Genomic DNA, 20,503 nt, shown 5'->3' on the forward strand with positions numbered 1-20,503 from the left:
AAACCACACCCTTTAGTGCACAAATAAAAAAAAATTGCATTATAGTATTCAGATAGTATGTTGCAAAGTGTATCATCAAAAAGCTTTGTTTACCTTAAATAATATAATTATATAATAACAATTTAACTTGAAAGAAAAAAACAATTGTTATTGATTAGGGTGTCTAGAAAAAACCCTATTTTAAGAGCTTTTTATTGATTACTCCACCGTTACCTTTATAATACAATTGCACTAGTTTTAAAAGTGGATTAGTAGTTTACTGCCACAAAACTGTTGAGTATGTTAGACTACTCTTATATGCTATACACACGTTATCTATTAAATTCCACTTCTACTAAAAGACTTGAAACATATAAAAACTATGAAATGTCTTTTTTTAATTAGTTATTTTTTTAAGTGTTATTGTTGAATGATGCAGTTAAATGTTATGAGAATTATGATTCAGAAAGGTTAAATGTAAAGGTAGTTGACTGTACAAATATTTACAGTCAGTAAATTCATTTTTCATATTTAAATACACCTGTGTATGAGCAGACTACATGAGATGCATGCATGGTGCCGAAGAAATGGTTAATTTCAAAATTGTTTCCACCTTATATAATAATACAATAATATAATAATTTAGTTTTTAAGATAAACTGAGGAAGCCTGTATAAAAAAAGAGGAAGACCAAATACAAAAGCCTCTAGCTTTGGCAAAAGACAAAAAAAATAGCCAAGACCAATCAAAATAACTATGTGAAAGTCTGCCCATATGCCTTAAGAAAAACACTGTAATGTAACACTACATTTAATAGTAGTTAATTTAGTTACATATTTCATGTGAACCCCATTTTCAAAATTGTAGTTTTAAAATAAATTATTATAGTCAATGGAAATATAGTAATAAATTTTATTTAGAATAAAATAAATTATATCACTTTAGGCACCAAAATCTTAAAAGACAGAATTTATGCGTTGGTACTTGAAGTAGTTGTAAATATAAATCATTGTGTGAGATTTTAAGCCTTGCGTGTTAGAACTTGAGAAGAGTTTTAAGAGTGGCAGACTTGCACAAATCCGTAATACTTGGTATATATGCTATAAATAATCTTAAGGTTTATAATTTTATATGCCAAATTGTTATCAACACTCTCACTGAAGTTGTTCTATTGCATATAACGAGTGTTAAATATCTGTGCCATTTAGTGTGTTTCTGCTGACAAGAATTTTCTGAACCATACTGATACGTTATGAGTAACACGCTTGGAGAAGCTGTCGGGAGTGTGGAACTTGTTAGCATGAATTGAATCTATAACATTAAAAACAATAAACATCTTGAAATTATTAATTATTTTTTTCAGATGAGCGAGAAAAGGTCATTAAGTTTTTCATTAGCGGTACGCACACGACTCAACGAATGCGCAGCCGGTCATCTGTATCAATTCACGACTGAAAGTCAAATGACACGATGGCAGTATTGTCTTAAGTTAATAGGGAACGAATTCTTAACCAATGATAACGACCGTGCTAACTTCACGAGTGGTTTCCGTTGGTGTATGCCACCAGTTTTAATTATATGTATGTGTTTAGTAGAGGTGAGTTGTATGATTCAAAATCTGTTTTACTGATGAGTTTTTCTGAAGCCATCCTTGTATGTAAAATATTCTATTCATTATTAATCCTTCACAGGAGTTGAGTTAATCAACAACATTAATGTACCATGTTTAGTTTAAGGTTTTTTAGAGCTGTATGGTAAGGGATATGAGCGTATCATTTGACAGGCAGGTGTTTGAGACTTGTCTGTGCCATCTTGCTTGTATCCTAGATAAGATATTTTAATCTAATTGCCTCATTCTTTGCATGGGATGTAAAGATGTTGGTCTCAATTGCACAATAAAGAACTTAGTACACTTTTCGGAAAAGAGTACTGTAGGGGGATCATCATGATCTTACGATAAAATAAATAAAAAACGATGCTCTTTTACTAAAGAGGTTTTTGTTTTTTGTTTGTTTTATATATATATTTAGGATATAAGCGAGTTCATGGACTACAAGACAAACATATACACAAGATGCTCTTCATAAACTTATTACAAGTCTTTGGGAGTGGAGTTGTAAATTTGTCATTAGAAAAAATTCTGACATATGACAGAATTTGAACCCAGGACCTTGGATTGGTGGCCAAGCATCATAACCATCAAGTCACCCCCCAGTATATTGAAAAAACTGAAATGATACACAATTACTAATTTTTAAATGGTTGTCATCTTCATCTGTTCCACCTATTTTATACTATATCTATGTATCCATTGACCTTCGGCATAATGACCATCACTCACAAATCGGTCACACTTTTAATCATAGATAGATATATTAGTTCCTCCTAATATACTTTAATTAACTTTATAAATGAAGCGTGGATTTCTTCACCTCAGAAGAATAAACAATTATGTTAATTGTTTTCATTCCTACAACCATCTTTAATTGAGGTGTTGTCACCGATAATTAACTGTATATTTATATTCAGCATTAGGTCATCATCCTCACTTCTTAATCGTAAACAATTATCTCAATTGTTTATGCGTCTGAAACGTAAAATCATCTAATATATCTCTCAAAACGATTTCTACTGACTCGCAGACAATGTGGCTTGCGTAGATCGGTTTTAAGAAACAAAAAATGCAATTATCTTATTGTCTAGCTTTTAAGCTGTGATTTCGTTTAACCTTGACTTTGTCGTGTAAATATTGCATTGTGAAATTGCTTCTCTTCAATGATAAACTCTGATTGTTGTCAAGGGGCAGTATACTGTACCATTATTCATTTTTTGTTTATGGAGATCGTTTCCTTTATGTGTGTTTTTAAATTATGTAGAATGTCATAAGGCAGGATTTTCATAATATTTTATATTCATTTAAAGAATCGCAAAGGCTCAATGAAACTAATGAAAGAAATCTATGTTATAAACATCAGTTATTAATACCTGATGCTACAGCTTGTACAGTTGTCAAATATAAGCATTTCTCTTCCTATGTTTTTGTATTTTCTATTGAACCTTTATTACTGTCAAAATGTGTTCTTAAAGTTTAGTGAAAATATTATCTAAGTTTGTTATTGCTATTTTCATGCTTGTACCATAATAATATTATAATAATAAATGCTTTATTTCAACACGGAGAACTTGATCACCAAAAGGTGTTTTTCGTCAAGGCCGTGCAAGGCCATAAATTGTTCTTAAAATTACGGTACCAACAAAGGTATATACAGTGTGGTATAAAAACCATAGAGAAAATTTTCCCATTTTGTGTGCCATGTTGGACACTGCTATCTCCAGTTTCCAATAAAGAATAATGATAATAATACTATGTGGTAGAATTAAAGAGCCATAGCCACCAGTACTACTATCACAGAGGCCTTTGACAAGCCTGTCACCCACACAAAGATCACTGCACCACTTTATTTCTCATGGCTTCAGCACTGAAAAATGTCAAATAATGAGAATACTACATACTAAATAACAGTAAGACAATGCTTGCGATCTTAATGTAGTAAGGTAAATTTCACATTTTATTTATGGTTGTAATGTTTGTTTTCTCTTAGATTGGTTTTTATGTATATTGTTGTGTATTAGTGAAAGAGGATGTGAACCTGATGACCGGTCCAGTGCCGGCTGACAGTTTCTTGGTCTTTGACCCTTTAAAGAAAATTCAACTCTGGAGGTTTTGCACCTATTTTGTCTTCCATGCTGGGTAGTATATATTTTAATATTTTGAACTAGTTATTTTTAGATTTTTAAATAGCTATTTTTAGATTTTTAAATATCTATTTTTTAATTTCTAAATAGCTATTTTTAGATTTTTAAATAAGTATATTTAGAATTAGATGTTTCACCCTGACGTAATTTGTACATAACACTAGTTGCGAACAAATTTAGTTATTTCATTGAACATAACTTTTCATTTGACCCTCCTTTTATATGCATAAGAAAAGAAGAAGCCTAAAATCATTTTTATTGAATTTTTTACCCGGTCAATTATTGTATTTTAAAATTATTACTTGAAAAAGTACTTCTACATTAATTGTTCTGCTTCACCGATTTTAAGTTACATCATTATCTCATCACAATTTATTTTTTAGAGCAAACAAAGGAAATTTTAAAATGGAGTTCCCCTTTAAGATCTGACGGTCTGTCTTCAAATATGCAATTGTCAATATGCCGTAACGGTTTTGTGATTACCATATCTTTTTCTCCAGCACACCTTTGACACTATGCATTATGAATAGATCATGCTCTAGGCCAATAAGACACAGCTATGAAGTTAGTTAACACCACTTAAAAATGCATTATATCTTGTGTGTACATTCAGTCCATCTACACATCACTGACTGCCTGCCTCAAGGCCTAGTAACTCTAGATGATTAAAATGTCATATTTTTATATCAAGACATCTTCGTTTATTTAAGTTATTCATTGGACATAAACTATATATTCTGAAGATTATATCGATATACTTAAGCAACAATAATCTAATGCTAAATTATCATTTATTCTGACAATCATATTGATATAAAGTAATAATAATATGATATTAAGATTATGATCTATTCTGACGATACATATTTAAATATACCTATGTAATCAAATTAACACTAATGCAGTATAGTTTATTCTTAGAATTAGTGTATCTATATAGTGATTAAGTAACAATAATCTAGTACAGAATATTAAAATCTACATTTTATTTTGTGATGTCATACTGTATCCATAAAAGTTAATACCAATAATCTATAGTTTTATATATCTCTTAAATCTAACCAAGATTAATATGAAATTAAGCTCATTCATAAAATTTGTTTTTAAATGCTATATTGTTCAAATCCATACATAATATAGGTTGGAAATCTTTACAAATTTTAATTAAATGATGATATTTAACTGTTAAGATATTTTGAAATGATCGAGTTAATTTTATATTAAATTTTAATGAGTATTTTGTAAATTTTTCAAGATAATCTTTTGTAATTCGATATTTATTGCATGTATTTATTCTTGACAGCTTAGAACATTTGATTTTCAATCTTCTATTTCAACTTGTTATTGGTTTCCCATTGGAACTTGTTCATGGTACGAGAAGAATTGCAACTATATTGTTCTTTGGAGTTTTAGCAGGTAAAGTATTAAATTGCAATTGGTTTACACTGTGCATATACGGTTTTATTATAATATTGTTATATAAGTTAAGTTTTTGTAACACAAATTCTATCCAAGTTTGTGTCAAAACTACCCTATCCTCTCCACCCAGGTGTATAAAATCGGTTAAATCAAGACACAACTTTATGAGAGTATGTTTTCATACATGTTTAATCCAAAAAATGACCAGGGTAATAATGTGCAGTGCATTGATAGCTTGCTTATTTGCGCTATAGAAGAATGAACTATTATTATTATTAGTCTATGTTATAGTATAATAATATTTTTAAAATCAAAATTTTAGCACACATGGACCATGTCGATCCTGTGACTTGAGCTAGAACAAAAACACCCACTCGTGGCATTTGTAAAGCTCTGTCTACACTATGGCAAAAAAGTGCGATGTATCCAAATATGGTAGTGATATTCCCAAATATGGTAGTGATATGACATCATCGTGTCCATATATGGGACACATAAAGTTTGATAGTGTAGCAGAGCTTTAAGTTTGATAGTGTAGACAGAGCTTTAAGTTTGATAGTGTAGACAGAGCTTTAAGTTTGATAGTGTAGACAGAGCTTAAAGAACGTAAAGAGGCAATAACTAAAACTACCCCTTTTAGCCTTAAAAAAACATTTACCCTATGCAATCACCCTGTCATTGATGGCATAATATTTCCCTTCAAACCTCTCATATTTATTTAGAGGCAGTTTAAAGGAATGTTTTATTAAGTATGGAAGACAATCAATGTTTGAAAAAATGGGCACTCAGGGAAACACAACATTGGTACCCCATAATCACTAACTGTAACATAACCTTAGAGTTTTCCAAGTAATTTATGAGTCGGAAAGAAATTAAACTTCAGAGAAGTAACTAATATTTTATATGTCGTCTTATGCTAGAATTAATTATATTTTTTCCATCTATGTCACATTTTTTTAAAATCAATGAAATTAATTTTTTCTTCTAAGAAGAGCTACAATAAATGACTTATAATTCTCACTAGTAAAAATCATATTTTTCTAATTAGTAAATATAATACATTCTTAGAAGGAGGCTTACATATCGTAATTAGCAGTCAACCTTTATTATGTGTATTGATGACTGCATGTAACAAAAAACAGTTTCCAGGTAATTGCAACTTTTTCCACTAAGCAATGATATTCGTTGAATCATTTCCCGCAATTGAATTATCTTATACCCAATGGCCGATTGATAATTTGAAATTATCATTAACTTTATAACACAAAGAGAAACATTATTGCAAATGAAGGCCCAATGGGCCAAATTGCAATATATAAAAATTGTAATTTGAAATGTAAAAATATTAAATCTGTATAAAAATCACAAAACAATATACATTCAATTTCAGTAAAACACACAGCCAGCCATGATATGAAATAAACTTGCTGAAGACGCAATTTTCACTAACAGCGTAATTGAGAATGCATGATAACAATTTGTTTCCTTATATCCCATTGTGTAGCAAGATTCAATTAGTATAATATAATTATTTCATTAGGGCGTTGAATTCTTCATAATTTAATTTAAAATTTTGTTAAATCAATGAAAAAAAATGTTTTACTCTTGTTGAAATATAAAATTCATTACCACAGTGTTGTTTTTATAAAAGACAATTTTTCACATTTTCATTAATTTGATTTTGATTGATTCATTCTGAGAAGAATGTGGATATTTATTTTACCTCTCGATGGTGTTCTATGATATTAATTTGGTCTGTTCTCACTCATTAATCTTTTTGAAATTATAAGTATAAATAACTGAAAATGGCATACAGTAAAAAAGTATACTTTTTGGACCCAAAAGAGTGTCCCCTTAATACTATAAATATGCTTTTAGTGTAATTGCCTCTTGTTTGTTTAACAATACACAGAGCATCCATGTTCAGTCAGTTTAGAAATAAAAAAGAACCCCACACAACTTGCAAGAGTAGGTAAATATTTGTATTCATTGAGAAGGTATAATATTTGTATTTGTTAAAAACCTGACTGTCGTGTCCGCATCATAAAATAGAACCATAGAGATATTATATAATATATCTATGATAGAACAGTAAATCTTCTAACTCATGAAATATTCTCCCCATTCAACTCATGAAATATTCTCCACATTCAGCTCATGAAATATTCTCCCCATTCAACTCATGAAATATTCTCCCCATTCAACTCATTAAATATTCTCTTCATTCAACTCATGAAATATTCTCCCCATTCAACTCATGAAATATTCTCCCCATTCAGCTCATGAAATATTCTCCCCATTCAACTCATGAAATATTCTCCCCATTCAGCTCATGAAATATTCTCCCCATTCAGCTCATGAAATATTTTCCCCATTCAACTCCTGTAATATTCTCCCCATTCAGCTCATGAAATATTCTCCCCATTCAGCTCATGAAATATTCTCCCCATTCAACTCATGAAATATTCTCTTCATTCAACTCATGAAATATTCTCCCCATTCAACTCATGAAATATTCTCCCCATTCAACTCATGAGAATATTCTCCCCATTCAGCTCATGAAATATTCTCCCCATTCAACTCATGAAATATTCTCCCCATTCAGCTCATGAAATATTCTCCCCATTCAACTCATGAAATATTCTCCCCATTCAACTCATGAAATATTATCCCCATTCAACTCATGAAATATTCTCCCCATTCAGCTCATGAAATATTCTCCCCATTCAACTCATGAACCCCATTCAACACATGAAATATTCTCCCCATTCAACTCATGAAATATTCTCCCTATTCAACTCCTGTAATATTTTCCCAATTCAACTCATAAACATTCATTATTTGTATAATATCATTGTGATCTTTACAGGTTTATATAAATTATTATTTATCTGGTTTGAAATATTTGTGTTATCTTATGTATATCTTACATTGTAATTCTATTCTTTTTCTTTTTTTGATTTATGTATTTTCAGTGTTATAAGCTGAGTGGCTCAGAGTGTCTTCTGAGGCAATTACAGTTATTTTTATTCCATCAATAATAATAAAAAATTATTGAAACATAAATATTTAACAAATCAATTAAAGATCAGATTGTTTATTTATATATGTCAACGATGACATCACTGGATTCTGTAAATAGCAATTTGTTATCCATGAGTGAGAAATGAATATTTTTATATAGTACCTACAAGCCCAGAATTACAGTGAACTTAAATAACCGCGATTGGCATTTATTTATGAGGATTTCCCCCTTTTTCACATAATGCCACTATAAAGCATTGGCCTGTTGTTAAGATTCAAATTTGTTTCATATTTTATCTATCAATTTTTTGTCTGTGAAATACCAACCTTTGACCTTTTTTGATGGTGTATTATACCTGACATCTAAGATCGGCATACTGAGACTAACCATAGAACCAGCTGTGGTAATACTTTCACACATTTTAAACCCATCCACATTTTGCATAAAAGCGCGCTCACATTAGTTTAGGTTAAGCGAAAAAATAATTCTAATCTGATCGCAACATGATTTGTCCATTAGAGGTTTATGGTTCAAATCCTACAAGAAAATTCTATACTATATTTATGTATTTTGTTCGATATTTAATTATGACATCATATTGCATTCCAATTTTCTTTTCTATTTTACATTTTTTTTAAATATTTAAGCTCCAGTGTAAATTTAATACAATTATATCGCATAAAATATAATTTAAGATATCTGTAAAGAAGAAAATAATGATGAAATAAAATCAATTTTAATGCGCACTAAAGTTGCGTTCTGTAATACATTAGTTTATGTGGTATTCCCTAGGGCTAAGTTCATCATAAGCATATGAATTTAAAGTTGAAATAGAGTATTGTATAATAGAATATTTAATTGAAGTTTAAATGTACAAGTGTTGAGGATAGGAATTAAGTTATGGAGTCATAGGCATCGGTAGAGTAAGGTTAGTGTTGGGGGAGGTAGGGATGTTAAATCTTTCTTTATGTTCTTAAATTTTCTCTTAAGATTTGACAAAATAAATAAAGATTAGATTTCAGTTTAACTTATAAATCAACTCTCCCAATACCAGACACCTTTAGGGTTGCCAATATGTGTGTTTTTCTGGAAAATTTGGTATTCGGAATGTGTTTTTAATGGTAAAAATGAATTTGAGATTGTTTGGACTTCAAGAAAATTCTAGTATTGGAGGAGTTTCCCGTTTTAAAAGAAGTCAGGGATTGGGAGAGTTGAGTGTACCATAAAATAAATTAAATGAAACATGTAAATTATCTTATTTAAACCCTTCTATTGTTTTTGAAATTGTCCCGTAAAAATGTCTTCGGCCTATATTTATATTCTTGTGTTTGTTGTCGAAAAATAAACACACATATATGTAAATGCATACTATTATAAAAAATTAAATATTGCAGCAATACTTCTATTAACCTCTAACTCCTATGAAAAATTTTTTTAGCCCCCAATATTTTACTGATTTTGTAAGATTTGTGATCATTTTTGCTTATTCGATGATAAAACAACCAGAGGGAACATAAATTGAAAAAAAAATATTTTGTAGATTTCCTATATTTTAAGTATTTGAAATGTGCTGCATTATAGCCACTGTTCGCCACATATATTCCGTCTCATTTTCATACAGTTAACGTATTTGTTTCTACTTTGAAAGAAAGTGAATTATATTCTTTACCATCGATAATTATTTATCGTTCGTGATATGTCATTTAGCGGTGGCTCATGGGAAATTGGTGATGATCGCTCATGCAGACACTTGGTCTGTCATGCATCATTGCACATTCACAATCAAAAATGAGTTTTTTTTTAGCAAAGCTTGGTTTGTAAAAATACTGTAAAAACAACAAAAATAAATTGAATTTGTGATTTGGTACGTTCCGCATATTCCGCCGGATTTTGAATGTTTGCTCCGTTATATAGAAAATAAGATTTTGAATCATCATCTTCTCATTTTGTTACCACCATTGTATATTACATCAGCTTTTATTACCAAACTGTTTTAGTAGTATAATACTGATATTGTATAAACTTGCATATCTCCACAATGTATCATAATGGATAATTGTGATTCCTATATTTCAAATTAAATTCAGAAGGAAATCAAATTTAGCATCATACATTTTAATGGTATATTTGCGAGTGGAAATATTCCATATTATTTCATATTCATAGTTTTGCTTTGTGAAAATATACAAAGGCCATACAGGAATTGTGAACATTGTTTTATGCAATTTGGTAAAGCTCTGTCTACAGTATCAAACTAGAAAGCCACTCCGAGAGTGCATACCTCCGTCTACTGTAAAATTATCCTACATAAGATTCTCCGGTAAAAAAAAATATATATTTGTGTGTGTCTTAATGCTGTTTGTGATTTAGGCTAATTTCACTACCTACAAGCATGTGTATGCGAGTTTGGTTTAATGGTTATGTAACAAGCCTTTCAATTAACAATAGCTTCAGTTGACTAACAATAGAACAGCAACGCAAAAATCAAACGAGTGAATTTGAAAAGAAAATAGGTTTTTTAAACTACTGGCATCAAAAAACGTGCACATTAAATCAAATTATGTTTTAAAATTACAAATCACAAATTATAACTCTTGCCTCTTGTACAAAAATGAAGTTTTTTGGACAAGTAGTTCTCGAGAAAATGCAATTTCAGTATACTTGTTACTTTAAGACTGCTCGCCGGCTTTTGAAAATTGTCTCCTATCTTTTAACACTAGCCGGTCTGAAAATAATATCATTTTTGTTATTTGTGAAGTTATTAATAAACCAATTTTGTTGATTTTCAATAGGCATGGTCTGAAAGTACATAACTATCTACACCCAAAAATTCAGAACGATAACTTGAAAACTGTAGGCGCTATCGTGCCAACAAACAAACAAACAAACAAACAAACATACATACAAACATACATACATATATACATACATACATACATACAAACAAAGTGAATACTATACTTGGCAAAATTCTTTTTGCCAAGTAACAAACACACGCTACCGATTACATATACCTCCTTGGCGGAGGTAAACTAGTTAGACAAAAAGGTGATGTGCCCAAATATGGTAGTGATATGTGGTTGTGAGATATGATGTCATTGTGTCTATATATAGACACATCACATTTTTTGTCACAAAGTTTGATAGTGTAGACATAGCTTTAGTTATGTATGTATACATCATATCTTCTCTTGTGAGTCCATGTCATTGTTTCTAAGAACACATCCTTTCACGAAGAAAGCAGGAGTGTTGATGTGTTCCTGCATCAAACGTAACTTATGCGCATCATCCACGTTTTGAGTGAGTAGTCTGTTGTGACCTCAAATTTTAGGCTAGACAGTGATTCCAGCTCAAGCATAGGTATGACATGCCATGTGTGCCAAAATTGTAACGAATATTAATCTGAATCGCCAGAACCTAGAGTACTGCACTAGCTATACGTATACTTGTTTATTCTTTCAGGTTCTATGGGGTCGTCTGTATTTGATCCTTCAAGTTATGCATGTGGTATATCAGCCGGTGTCTATGCTTTGATGGCAGGCCATCTAGCAAACAGACTAACAGTAAGCAATAATGAGTTTAGTACCAGACAAACTTGATGATAGTTGTAGATGTGTAATTACTACTACTAAAATTTTGTCTACACTATCAAACTTTATGTGACAACAAAATGTGATGTGCTCATATATGGACATGATGATGTCATATCACTACCATATTCGTACATATCGCTGCCATATTTGGGCACATCATATTTTTTTGTCATAAAGTTTTTAGATAGAGCTTAAGTCAGAGTAGGATAAAATATTTAACAAAATCCAAACAAACTCTTTATATTTATGATTTATATGCTACACTATCTACTTATATACACATATATGAAGTGCTTTTTGGCTAACCATAACAAGTAGAGCTTGTCCATTATTCTGCATTCATTTATGAACCTCAAGTGCTCTTGATGTCTTTATAACTGTTTTTAAAACTGATTGCAGCCATCCAAGTGTTTAATGTCAATAGCCATTTTAAGCTTTGTCTACACTATCAAACTAGTTTGATGTGCCCAAATATGGTAGTGATATGTTTAAATATGGTAGTGATATGTTGTCATCATGTCCATATATGGGCACATCACATTTTCTTGTCACATAAAGTTTGATAGTCTAGACAGAGTTTTAAGAAGTGTTTTCTGGTATTTGTTTCTGACTATGTATAATTTAGCTGAATATTTCTCTTTTGCAGCATTATTCTAGAATCCGTGATGGTGCAATAAAATTAGGAATTATTATTATATTTGGTGAGTATAGTTTTTTTAATTTTTCCCATATAAACCAGTCTATAAATTATCAAAAGCGGGCACTAGATACAAGTTCGTATTATAATACAATTGTACTCCTAAAACTATGCATATACGATGTAACAAGGTAAAATGATCTGCACTACAAAACACCTTCTGAGCTTCGTTCATTAAAGTTTAGACAATCTGATATCGTTTCAAGCCACATATATCCAGAATTTTTACATATTACTTGATCGTGAGTGGACATGGCTATTTATACTATGACACTGTAATACGATCTGATGAAGGAAATTGCATGAAAGAAAAAAAGAACTTGTCTTCACTATTATTTTACCGTTTTATTATGTTGATTTATTTAGTGATGTAATTAAAGAAAAACTAGTGAATATTGTATGTTAATACGAATTTACACCAATATGAACATCTTCACTTTAGTATCTCCACCCCTTTCATTTAAGAAGGAACCTTTTCAACCAAAATGCTACACAGAACCATGGCTGTACATTCATAAATGTTGTTGGAAAAAAACACCGTAACGTTTCTAAGATTTCCCTTAAAAAATGTGCCGATACTACTACTTCTATTATTGTTAAAAATAAGGTTCTATTGTATGAGTTAAGATTTGTATATATTACGTATTTCAGATTTTCTTGTTTTTTTTAAAACTAATAATCGCATGTCTAAACCATTTCTTAAGTATGTATTTTCGCCATACAAACCAATAAGCTGTTTATTTAATTATTTACTATTTTCCTCACTAAATTTTTCTTGAAAATAAATTGGTTGGTTTTAACTTAATTTATAAAGTTTATAGAGTTGTGCTAGATTGAATGTTTATAATGTTTTACTGTTTTCTCTGATTTTGTCTGTTTTAATCTATGAGCATTTGTTAACTATGTATTTGAATTATACAAGACCTTTAAACAAATTCTTTAATGATTCTTTACTATCTTTTTTTAGCAAGTGCCGATTTCGGTGTTGCTGTTTGGCGACGTTTTTCCAATGACGCACTCTTAGCAATTTCGTTTGTTCCACATTTGATGGGAGTAGTTATAGGTTTGACCTTTGGTCTTCTAATTTTACGGAACTACGATCAGAAACTACATGAGCGGTTTACAATGTGGATAGCAATGATGTTGTGGTGTTTAACCATGTTGTTTGTTGTTTTATGGAATGTATTTTATAAATCAAATTTAAACGGTGGTTTGATGCCGACGGAATTACCGGATTGAAGGGACGAAAGTCGGTTTAATAATTGATTTCTATAAGATGTTATAGCCCATTCTTACTATGGATTGTTACGGTCAGAGGATTTTATGGAGTTGTGAAGATAATGAACTAACTTGTACCATGTTCCTGGTGAAAAGAGGTCCAATCGGCATCACAATACCTGGATTGAAAGAGAGAATGCTCTATGGTTTTAACCAGACATGATCTCTATTAGATCATTTACAGTGACATTTATGGTTGGACCAGCGTAAATATCTATGTTGAATCATTTAGTAAAATATGATTTTAATCAGTAAATATGAATATCTCTATGCCAGGTTCAACCTGTGAGTTTAAATATCTCTAATGTTGGACCAATAGGTATGAATATCTCTATGATTAAACCAGTGAGTTTGAATATCTCTATGCCAGGTTCGACCAGTGAGTTTGAATATCTCTGATGTTGGACCAATAGGTATGAATATCTCTATGATTGAAACAGTGACTGAGAATATATCTATGGTGAGACCAATAATTATAAATATCTCGTATCTGGATCAGTGAATTTGGATATCTATATGGTTTAACCAGTCTAGTGTATATAGATATCGCTATGGTGAGAGAGTAAACTTTATGGTAATAGGAGTATTAACTCACTTGCCTCCTAAATCACTTAAAGGTAAGAACCACTGAGTGTAAATCCCACTGTGGCTGAATATGAATATATCTGAACCACTGATTGAATATCTCTATGGTTAGACCATAGACCTCTATGGTTAGACCGGTATCCTATTTTAGGAGGAAATATTAATGTGTGTCTGTTTTAAAAGTGCTTGTTCTTGCTAAAATATACAAATTGGTTATTTATTTGAAGAATTACGATTTTATTGTTTTATTTTGTAGAGTATGTAAAGATATAAATACAAGTATTGTTATTTTCCTGCATATATATATATATATATATATTTATGGAAATTATTATATTATTACTAATGTATTGTCTTCCTTGGTTTATTGGTAAGAAGAAGTAGTAGATGTATAAAAAAGTCACAACAATTGAAATATTGTCCGGTACAACATTTCTTGACAAAAAAGGTAGTTTAGCATCACGATATGGTATAATTCTGATATTTCTAATATAAATATATAATACATATGACCTCACCCACAATGTATATTACATTGAGCGAGATGTGTCAAAAGATCGCAACAAGTTTTTACATGCACTACACCTACACAATGATAAAATTGTCATTTTTACGCTAACATTGTTAGCGTAGGTTGCTGCAAGTGTTATTGTCTGTAAAAAGCTATTTTGAGCAGAATAATGATATTTTCATCAAACAAATTTGGAAAGTAAAATATCCTCCTTATTACAGAATTCTTTTTATTCACCAAATTTTAACCAAATGTTATCGCATCAAGTACAAATATGTTCACATGAGTTAGAAGATTGATTGTGCTATTCAACAGATGAAGCCAAGTTGAATAGAATATCCCTGCTTTGAACGAATGATACAACAAATTCATTCTAGAATCTGCAGTTCTAGGATGAACTAATTAAACCAAGTTATTGATTATAATGACAACAACATTGATAATGATCAGAACAGACGGGAAAAATACCTTTTGAAAAAGAGCATTTGGTGCTGGCAAACATGGTTGTAACTGTAAGAGAAGGAAAATTGAACAACCTTTTTTTAAATGCTCTAATTTCTTGACCAATTATGTCTATTTTAATGGGCAATATACAACAGTAAATACATTTGTGTTTAATTGCATACATTCTTCATAAATGTATGTGCAAATTATGTCAACTTTTAGTTCTAAAAAAAGAAATTGACATACTTTTCTTTGTAAAACATGCAAGTATGTTGAAAAAAAACTTTGTTGAAAGACATGTTTAATACCAAAAGTGTTGATGTTGTATCATAAAGACTATGTTGATATGATATCCCTTTAGTTTTACATCGTATGTTTTGTCATATTGACTTCTAATTAACGGTGACTACACTATGCTGAAAGACTTTAGTTGTTCTTAAAGTGTTACTGTTAACTAGACTAGTCCATTAAATCCATTTATCTGTTGTTTATTTGAGATTAATGGTGCATTGTCCTATCATGCCTAATAAACCATAAAGTACTTATACTCTCAGTAGAATCACCTTAAACATATTGTTTATTCGTACTGACTCGGGTATAGTGCCCACCTTGAGGTGTAATGGTCCACTCTGGGAATGAGCCCATGCACGCTACATGTATGGCCACCTTAGGGTATTTTAAGCTAACACCAAAATTTGTAGTAATTTTGTATGTACAAAGATCTGTGTTGCCAACTGCATTTAGTTCTTTTAGTATAAAGTCCGCACCTTCCTTGGTTATAAGTTAATCTCCTAAACATTACCAAAGGTGGAAATCTTATACCCAGGTCAGTATAAGCATGCAAAAATAAGAACTGTACTTATTTCTCCATCGTATATGTAGATAAGATTAACAATATTTTACTGTAGTAAATTTTGTTATGATTTGTTTATTTATAATAAGAAATAACTGGTTAAGTAGTGTGTGAAAAATTACCTCCATTTCCTTGGCAAATATTGACAACTAATAGGCCTAACTAATAACTATTGTAAGCGTTTCCCATTTTAAAAAGACCAAATTGGCTACAGAGTGTTGAAAATAACAGTTATTTGTGTTTTAAAATGAGTTAAAAAAATGTGTTAACTTTTGCAACACGCACTAATAAGGCCTATTTTTCAAGAACAATAATTCAGAAATGCAGAATTATTATAACTCAATTCCTTCAGTGAGAATGTTTTCAACAAGGATCTATGGAAGTGGAGTTTTTCCGTAATCTTACATTCATTTGAACATAATGCCCTTAATTCAAATTTGTTTTTATTTCTATACCCCTACCCTGACAAAGCTTCTGGGCCCAAACCTACCACTACCATTTATAATGTTTTATATCATGTACTTAAGATGTGTCCATTTTAATAAAGTAGTGGATACTAATATTTTGTTATAGAGAAAAAGGTATAATAGTAAAGTATTAGATATTTACAACAGCTTCGTAGAAAATGTATGAATAAATTGAGGAAGATATGTGGCTTGTTCCTATGAAACCTGGGAATAATTTATTTTGTGACACAAATCTGTCAGATATGTGGATTTTTAAATCCACATAGCTATTTAAAAATAGCTATTCTGGATGTTCTTGTATTTATGCAACTACCATGTTTTAAATGTTCTTTATATGAATTTTAGTAATGTAAATGTTGTGTGTACTTTCATGATAATTTTCATATTTTTATTTTGTTAATGAATATAAACTTGGGATCTATTGCCACAGATTTGTTTTACTGTAGATGGTAAAGTGTGACTACAGTTTGTGTACAAAGATATGATAGACAGTGATTGTAAGGGTATTGTTGTAAGGTAGACAGTGATTGTAAGGGTCTTGTTGTACAAAATATATATAATGGTATGATATGACCCTGTCTGCTAAAGGTCACAGGTTTGAATCTTGGTAAAACTCTTTTCATACAACAAATTTGTATGATATTCTTTGTGTTTGATTACCATTTCTAGAAAAAATGGCTGACATTGTCCAGGTGTCATAGGAACATAACACATAATTGAAAGGAGGATTTTTAAATTGGACTCAGTTGTATATGTATTGCAGAAACTGTTGTTGCAAAGATAGATTAAGAATAGTAGTAATAATAATAATGCCCACGACCAAAGACATACAGATTTTAGTGTTATTTATTTCAGTCTGGTTTTATCATTACTTCTTTATTACCTCTGCAAAGGAGGCTATGATTTCAGTCCTGTTTGTTATCTGTTTATGTACAAGTATCTCACAAAAGGTTCTTCCTTGTGTTTTCATTTTGATGGACTGATCTGCCGTGTCTTTCAGAACTTTCCATTAGTTTCTCATCCGGATCGTATTGCTCTTATTCATTAATTATTAATAGTCCGTTTCAGTTTAGTTTTAAATTTGGCAGGTCCAGCATGTTGAAATAGGGGCACCGAGGGCCTAACAATTGTGAAATAACGGGCTGAACGTAATCCTGCACTGCAATTTTGGATCTAATACATTTGATGCATTTTATAATACATTTTCTTAAGGCCAACGATGTATAAAGTTCTCTCAACGACCTAAAAACTATGCCCGATGCTATATAAAGACAACTCGTCTCGTCAGTGCTGTCTCGAGTTGCAGCGCGACGAGACTCGTCGACTCGTCGTATGATGCTGTCTGATTTGGCATTTAGGTTCCAATTTTTCAATTTGGAGTGAGGATGCCACCACCACTGCAATTTATGATGGCACTTAAACACATCATATGTTAAAAAGATTGATCTGATATATATATGTTCAGTATATTCAGTGTTATCCATAGAGAAATAAATAATTCCTCCATGGTGATACAGTTTCATGGAACCCAAGTGTGAACAAGCAATAAAACCATTTATACAATAATAATTCCTTGATGACAATGAATTATTTATATTCTAAACTTAGTGAAAGAATGCTTCAGATTATAACTTTCACTGTTGTCAGGGTGCTGCAACTGCCATGTTACATTAGTCAATGAACTTTGACCTTCCTCCCATGTGAATACTCTCTTACAGTTATGCCTAATTTAACATAGTTGAATAAAATATGTTTAAAAGCACTTGTTCCGTTATATTATGTGGCATTTCTTCATAAATATATTATATAAAGATTATAATATCATGCATTTTTTTTCTTTAATAAAGAAATTATCAAGGTACTATGGAAAGTAAAGAGCCAATTAAATAACATCATAGCTTATGAATTTGCTAAGTCAATTTGTGACAAATAATAGTCTTGTTTGCTTTTTAAAGTTTATCAGGAGTTGCTCTATGTGTAATGAAGTATTTATGAAAGTTTTAACTTGCCATGGATAGGATGTTCCATGGCTCTATTTAAAAAAAAGTGGGTAAAAAAAAGTATGATTGTGGATTTCAATGCTAATATGTCCCTTAAAACTTATTCTCTGGAAAGTATGCCATCTGTCAACTGTCCCTTTAAACTATCACTAGGAAATGATCAATCTGTCAACTGTAATTCTTTCCTCCAACTTTGTATCCTCTAAAAATGTGCCACCATATCTGCAAACTGTCCCTTTAAACATATCGTCTAGAAAGTGTGCCATATCTGCCAAATGTTCCTTTAAACTTATCCTATAGAAAGTATACCATATCTGCCAATTGTCCCTGTAAACTCATTGTATAGAAAGTATACCATATCTGTTAACTGTCCCATTAAACTTATCATCTAAAAAGTATGCCATCTGTTAACTGTCCCTTTAAACTTTAAACATCAAATGATATAGAGTAGCATCAAATAGCAATTGTTATTAATATTGGATTACAATATAAAAAAACTCATTAAAATTAACATTTGTAAAATTCCATCTGCTATTGCATAATATGCATATAAAATGTCCAAGTTTCAAGAATGGGGGAATTTACAATTTGAAATACATTATGTATTCCAAAATTATGTAATTTATGGAACTACTTTTTGTTTTGTAAATAAGCATTATATTTTCAGTTTGAATTGCATGTATGCATGCATATATGTATTTTATCCCAGTAGTAGATTTTTGGCAAGATATATAATTATTTAAGTCATTAACATAAAATTAGCTAAAAATATTTTTTTTTACAATTTATTCTGACCAACCCACCATTTTTCTTTTGTTTGCTTAGGCAAGATAACAAGGCGAAATAACAACCAACATAGTGTACATCGTTTGTATATGCCATGATTATGTCATCTCCAGCTCAATGGTTGACATAGGTTACTACATAATCCCTATATTTTAAACCTATATACCTATGACCTTTTCTCGACATTGTTACATTGTCAAAATCATGTACATTTTTTCATTTGTGAATGCAGTTCAAGTTTCATCTGCTAATTCCCAGACTTCTCTTGTAATTAAACATGCGAGTAAAACACAAACAAAAGGTTTACCGTGGTAACCAGAGGGTTAGAAAAATGAGACGAGAATAATTACGATTTAACGTCAAATGGGTGATGTTGCCACGGAAACGATGTACACGCTTCCATAAGAACACCTGCTTCTAATGATTTTCTAGTACTAACCATTTTGATATTTCTATCATTGTGTAAAATATAAATTGCACAAACAATGTTCATCTTAAATGCTATTTAATTTGTAATGAGCATTTATTTATTTCTTTAAAAAAAAATTACACACTAAGTTAAGAACACTATTTTACTAATGTGAAAAGATGTTCGATGTTTCAGTTTCTTCCCTTTCAATGTTTATTTCGTATATATCTTTTCTTCTCATGTCACAAACATTATTTATTATTATTTAATTAATACTGTACAACTATTTCATTTTCGGTTTCATTTATTCATTTCTGCTTTCCTTTTGTAAACAAAAAATTTGTTTTAATATTTTATCAATGTAATTTCAAAGAGGATAATTTAAAATGCATAATTTTCAAATGTTTTTAGATCATGTTTCGTGTCATCACTTCTATTGTAAATGATTTATAATATTAGGCTCTATCTACACTATCAAACTTTACGTTACGTTTACTGTAACGCAGGGGAAAAAACCCATCGGTAGTTGCATTGGACTGCTCATGCTCTGGAGCCCCTTGGTTTTAGCCAGTAAGCGCTTGTAGTGAATTTTTAGAGTTGGTTCCGAGCGTTCTCTGGCGTATTTAATTCACGCGACGTACACTGACTGCCAAATGATTCCACACACAAAAATATATTCTACTATATCAACTTTTATTTCT

At 30.7% G+C, this 20,503-nt stretch overlaps 1 protein-coding gene across 1 annotated transcript in view; it reads left to right on the forward strand.

Moving 5' to 3' along the window:
• LOC140061325 (rhomboid-related protein 3-like) overlaps nucleotides 1-14,539 on the forward strand; it is a 38,710-nt gene extending 24,171 nt beyond the window's left edge. Inside the window, exons 5-10 of the mRNA XM_072107838.1 lie at nucleotides 1,343-1,576; nucleotides 3,582-3,730; nucleotides 5,039-5,151; nucleotides 11,642-11,742; nucleotides 12,419-12,473; nucleotides 13,437-14,539. Of these exons, the coding sequence (XP_071963939.1) occupies nucleotides 1,343-1,576; nucleotides 3,582-3,730; nucleotides 5,039-5,151; nucleotides 11,642-11,742; nucleotides 12,419-12,473; nucleotides 13,437-13,708 (924 nt within the window). The 3' untranslated portion in view covers nucleotides 13,709-14,539. The remainder of the gene's footprint in view (nucleotides 1-1,342; nucleotides 1,577-3,581; nucleotides 3,731-5,038; nucleotides 5,152-11,641; nucleotides 11,743-12,418; nucleotides 12,474-13,436) is intronic.
• The last annotated feature ends 5,964 nt before the right edge of the window (nucleotides 14,540-20,503 follow it).

This window comes from Antedon mediterranea, chromosome 1 (assembly GCF_964355755.1).
Source record: "Antedon mediterranea chromosome 1, ecAntMedi1.1, whole genome shotgun sequence".
Taxonomy (NCBI): Eukaryota; Metazoa; Echinodermata; class Crinoidea; order Comatulida; family Antedonidae; genus Antedon; species Antedon mediterranea.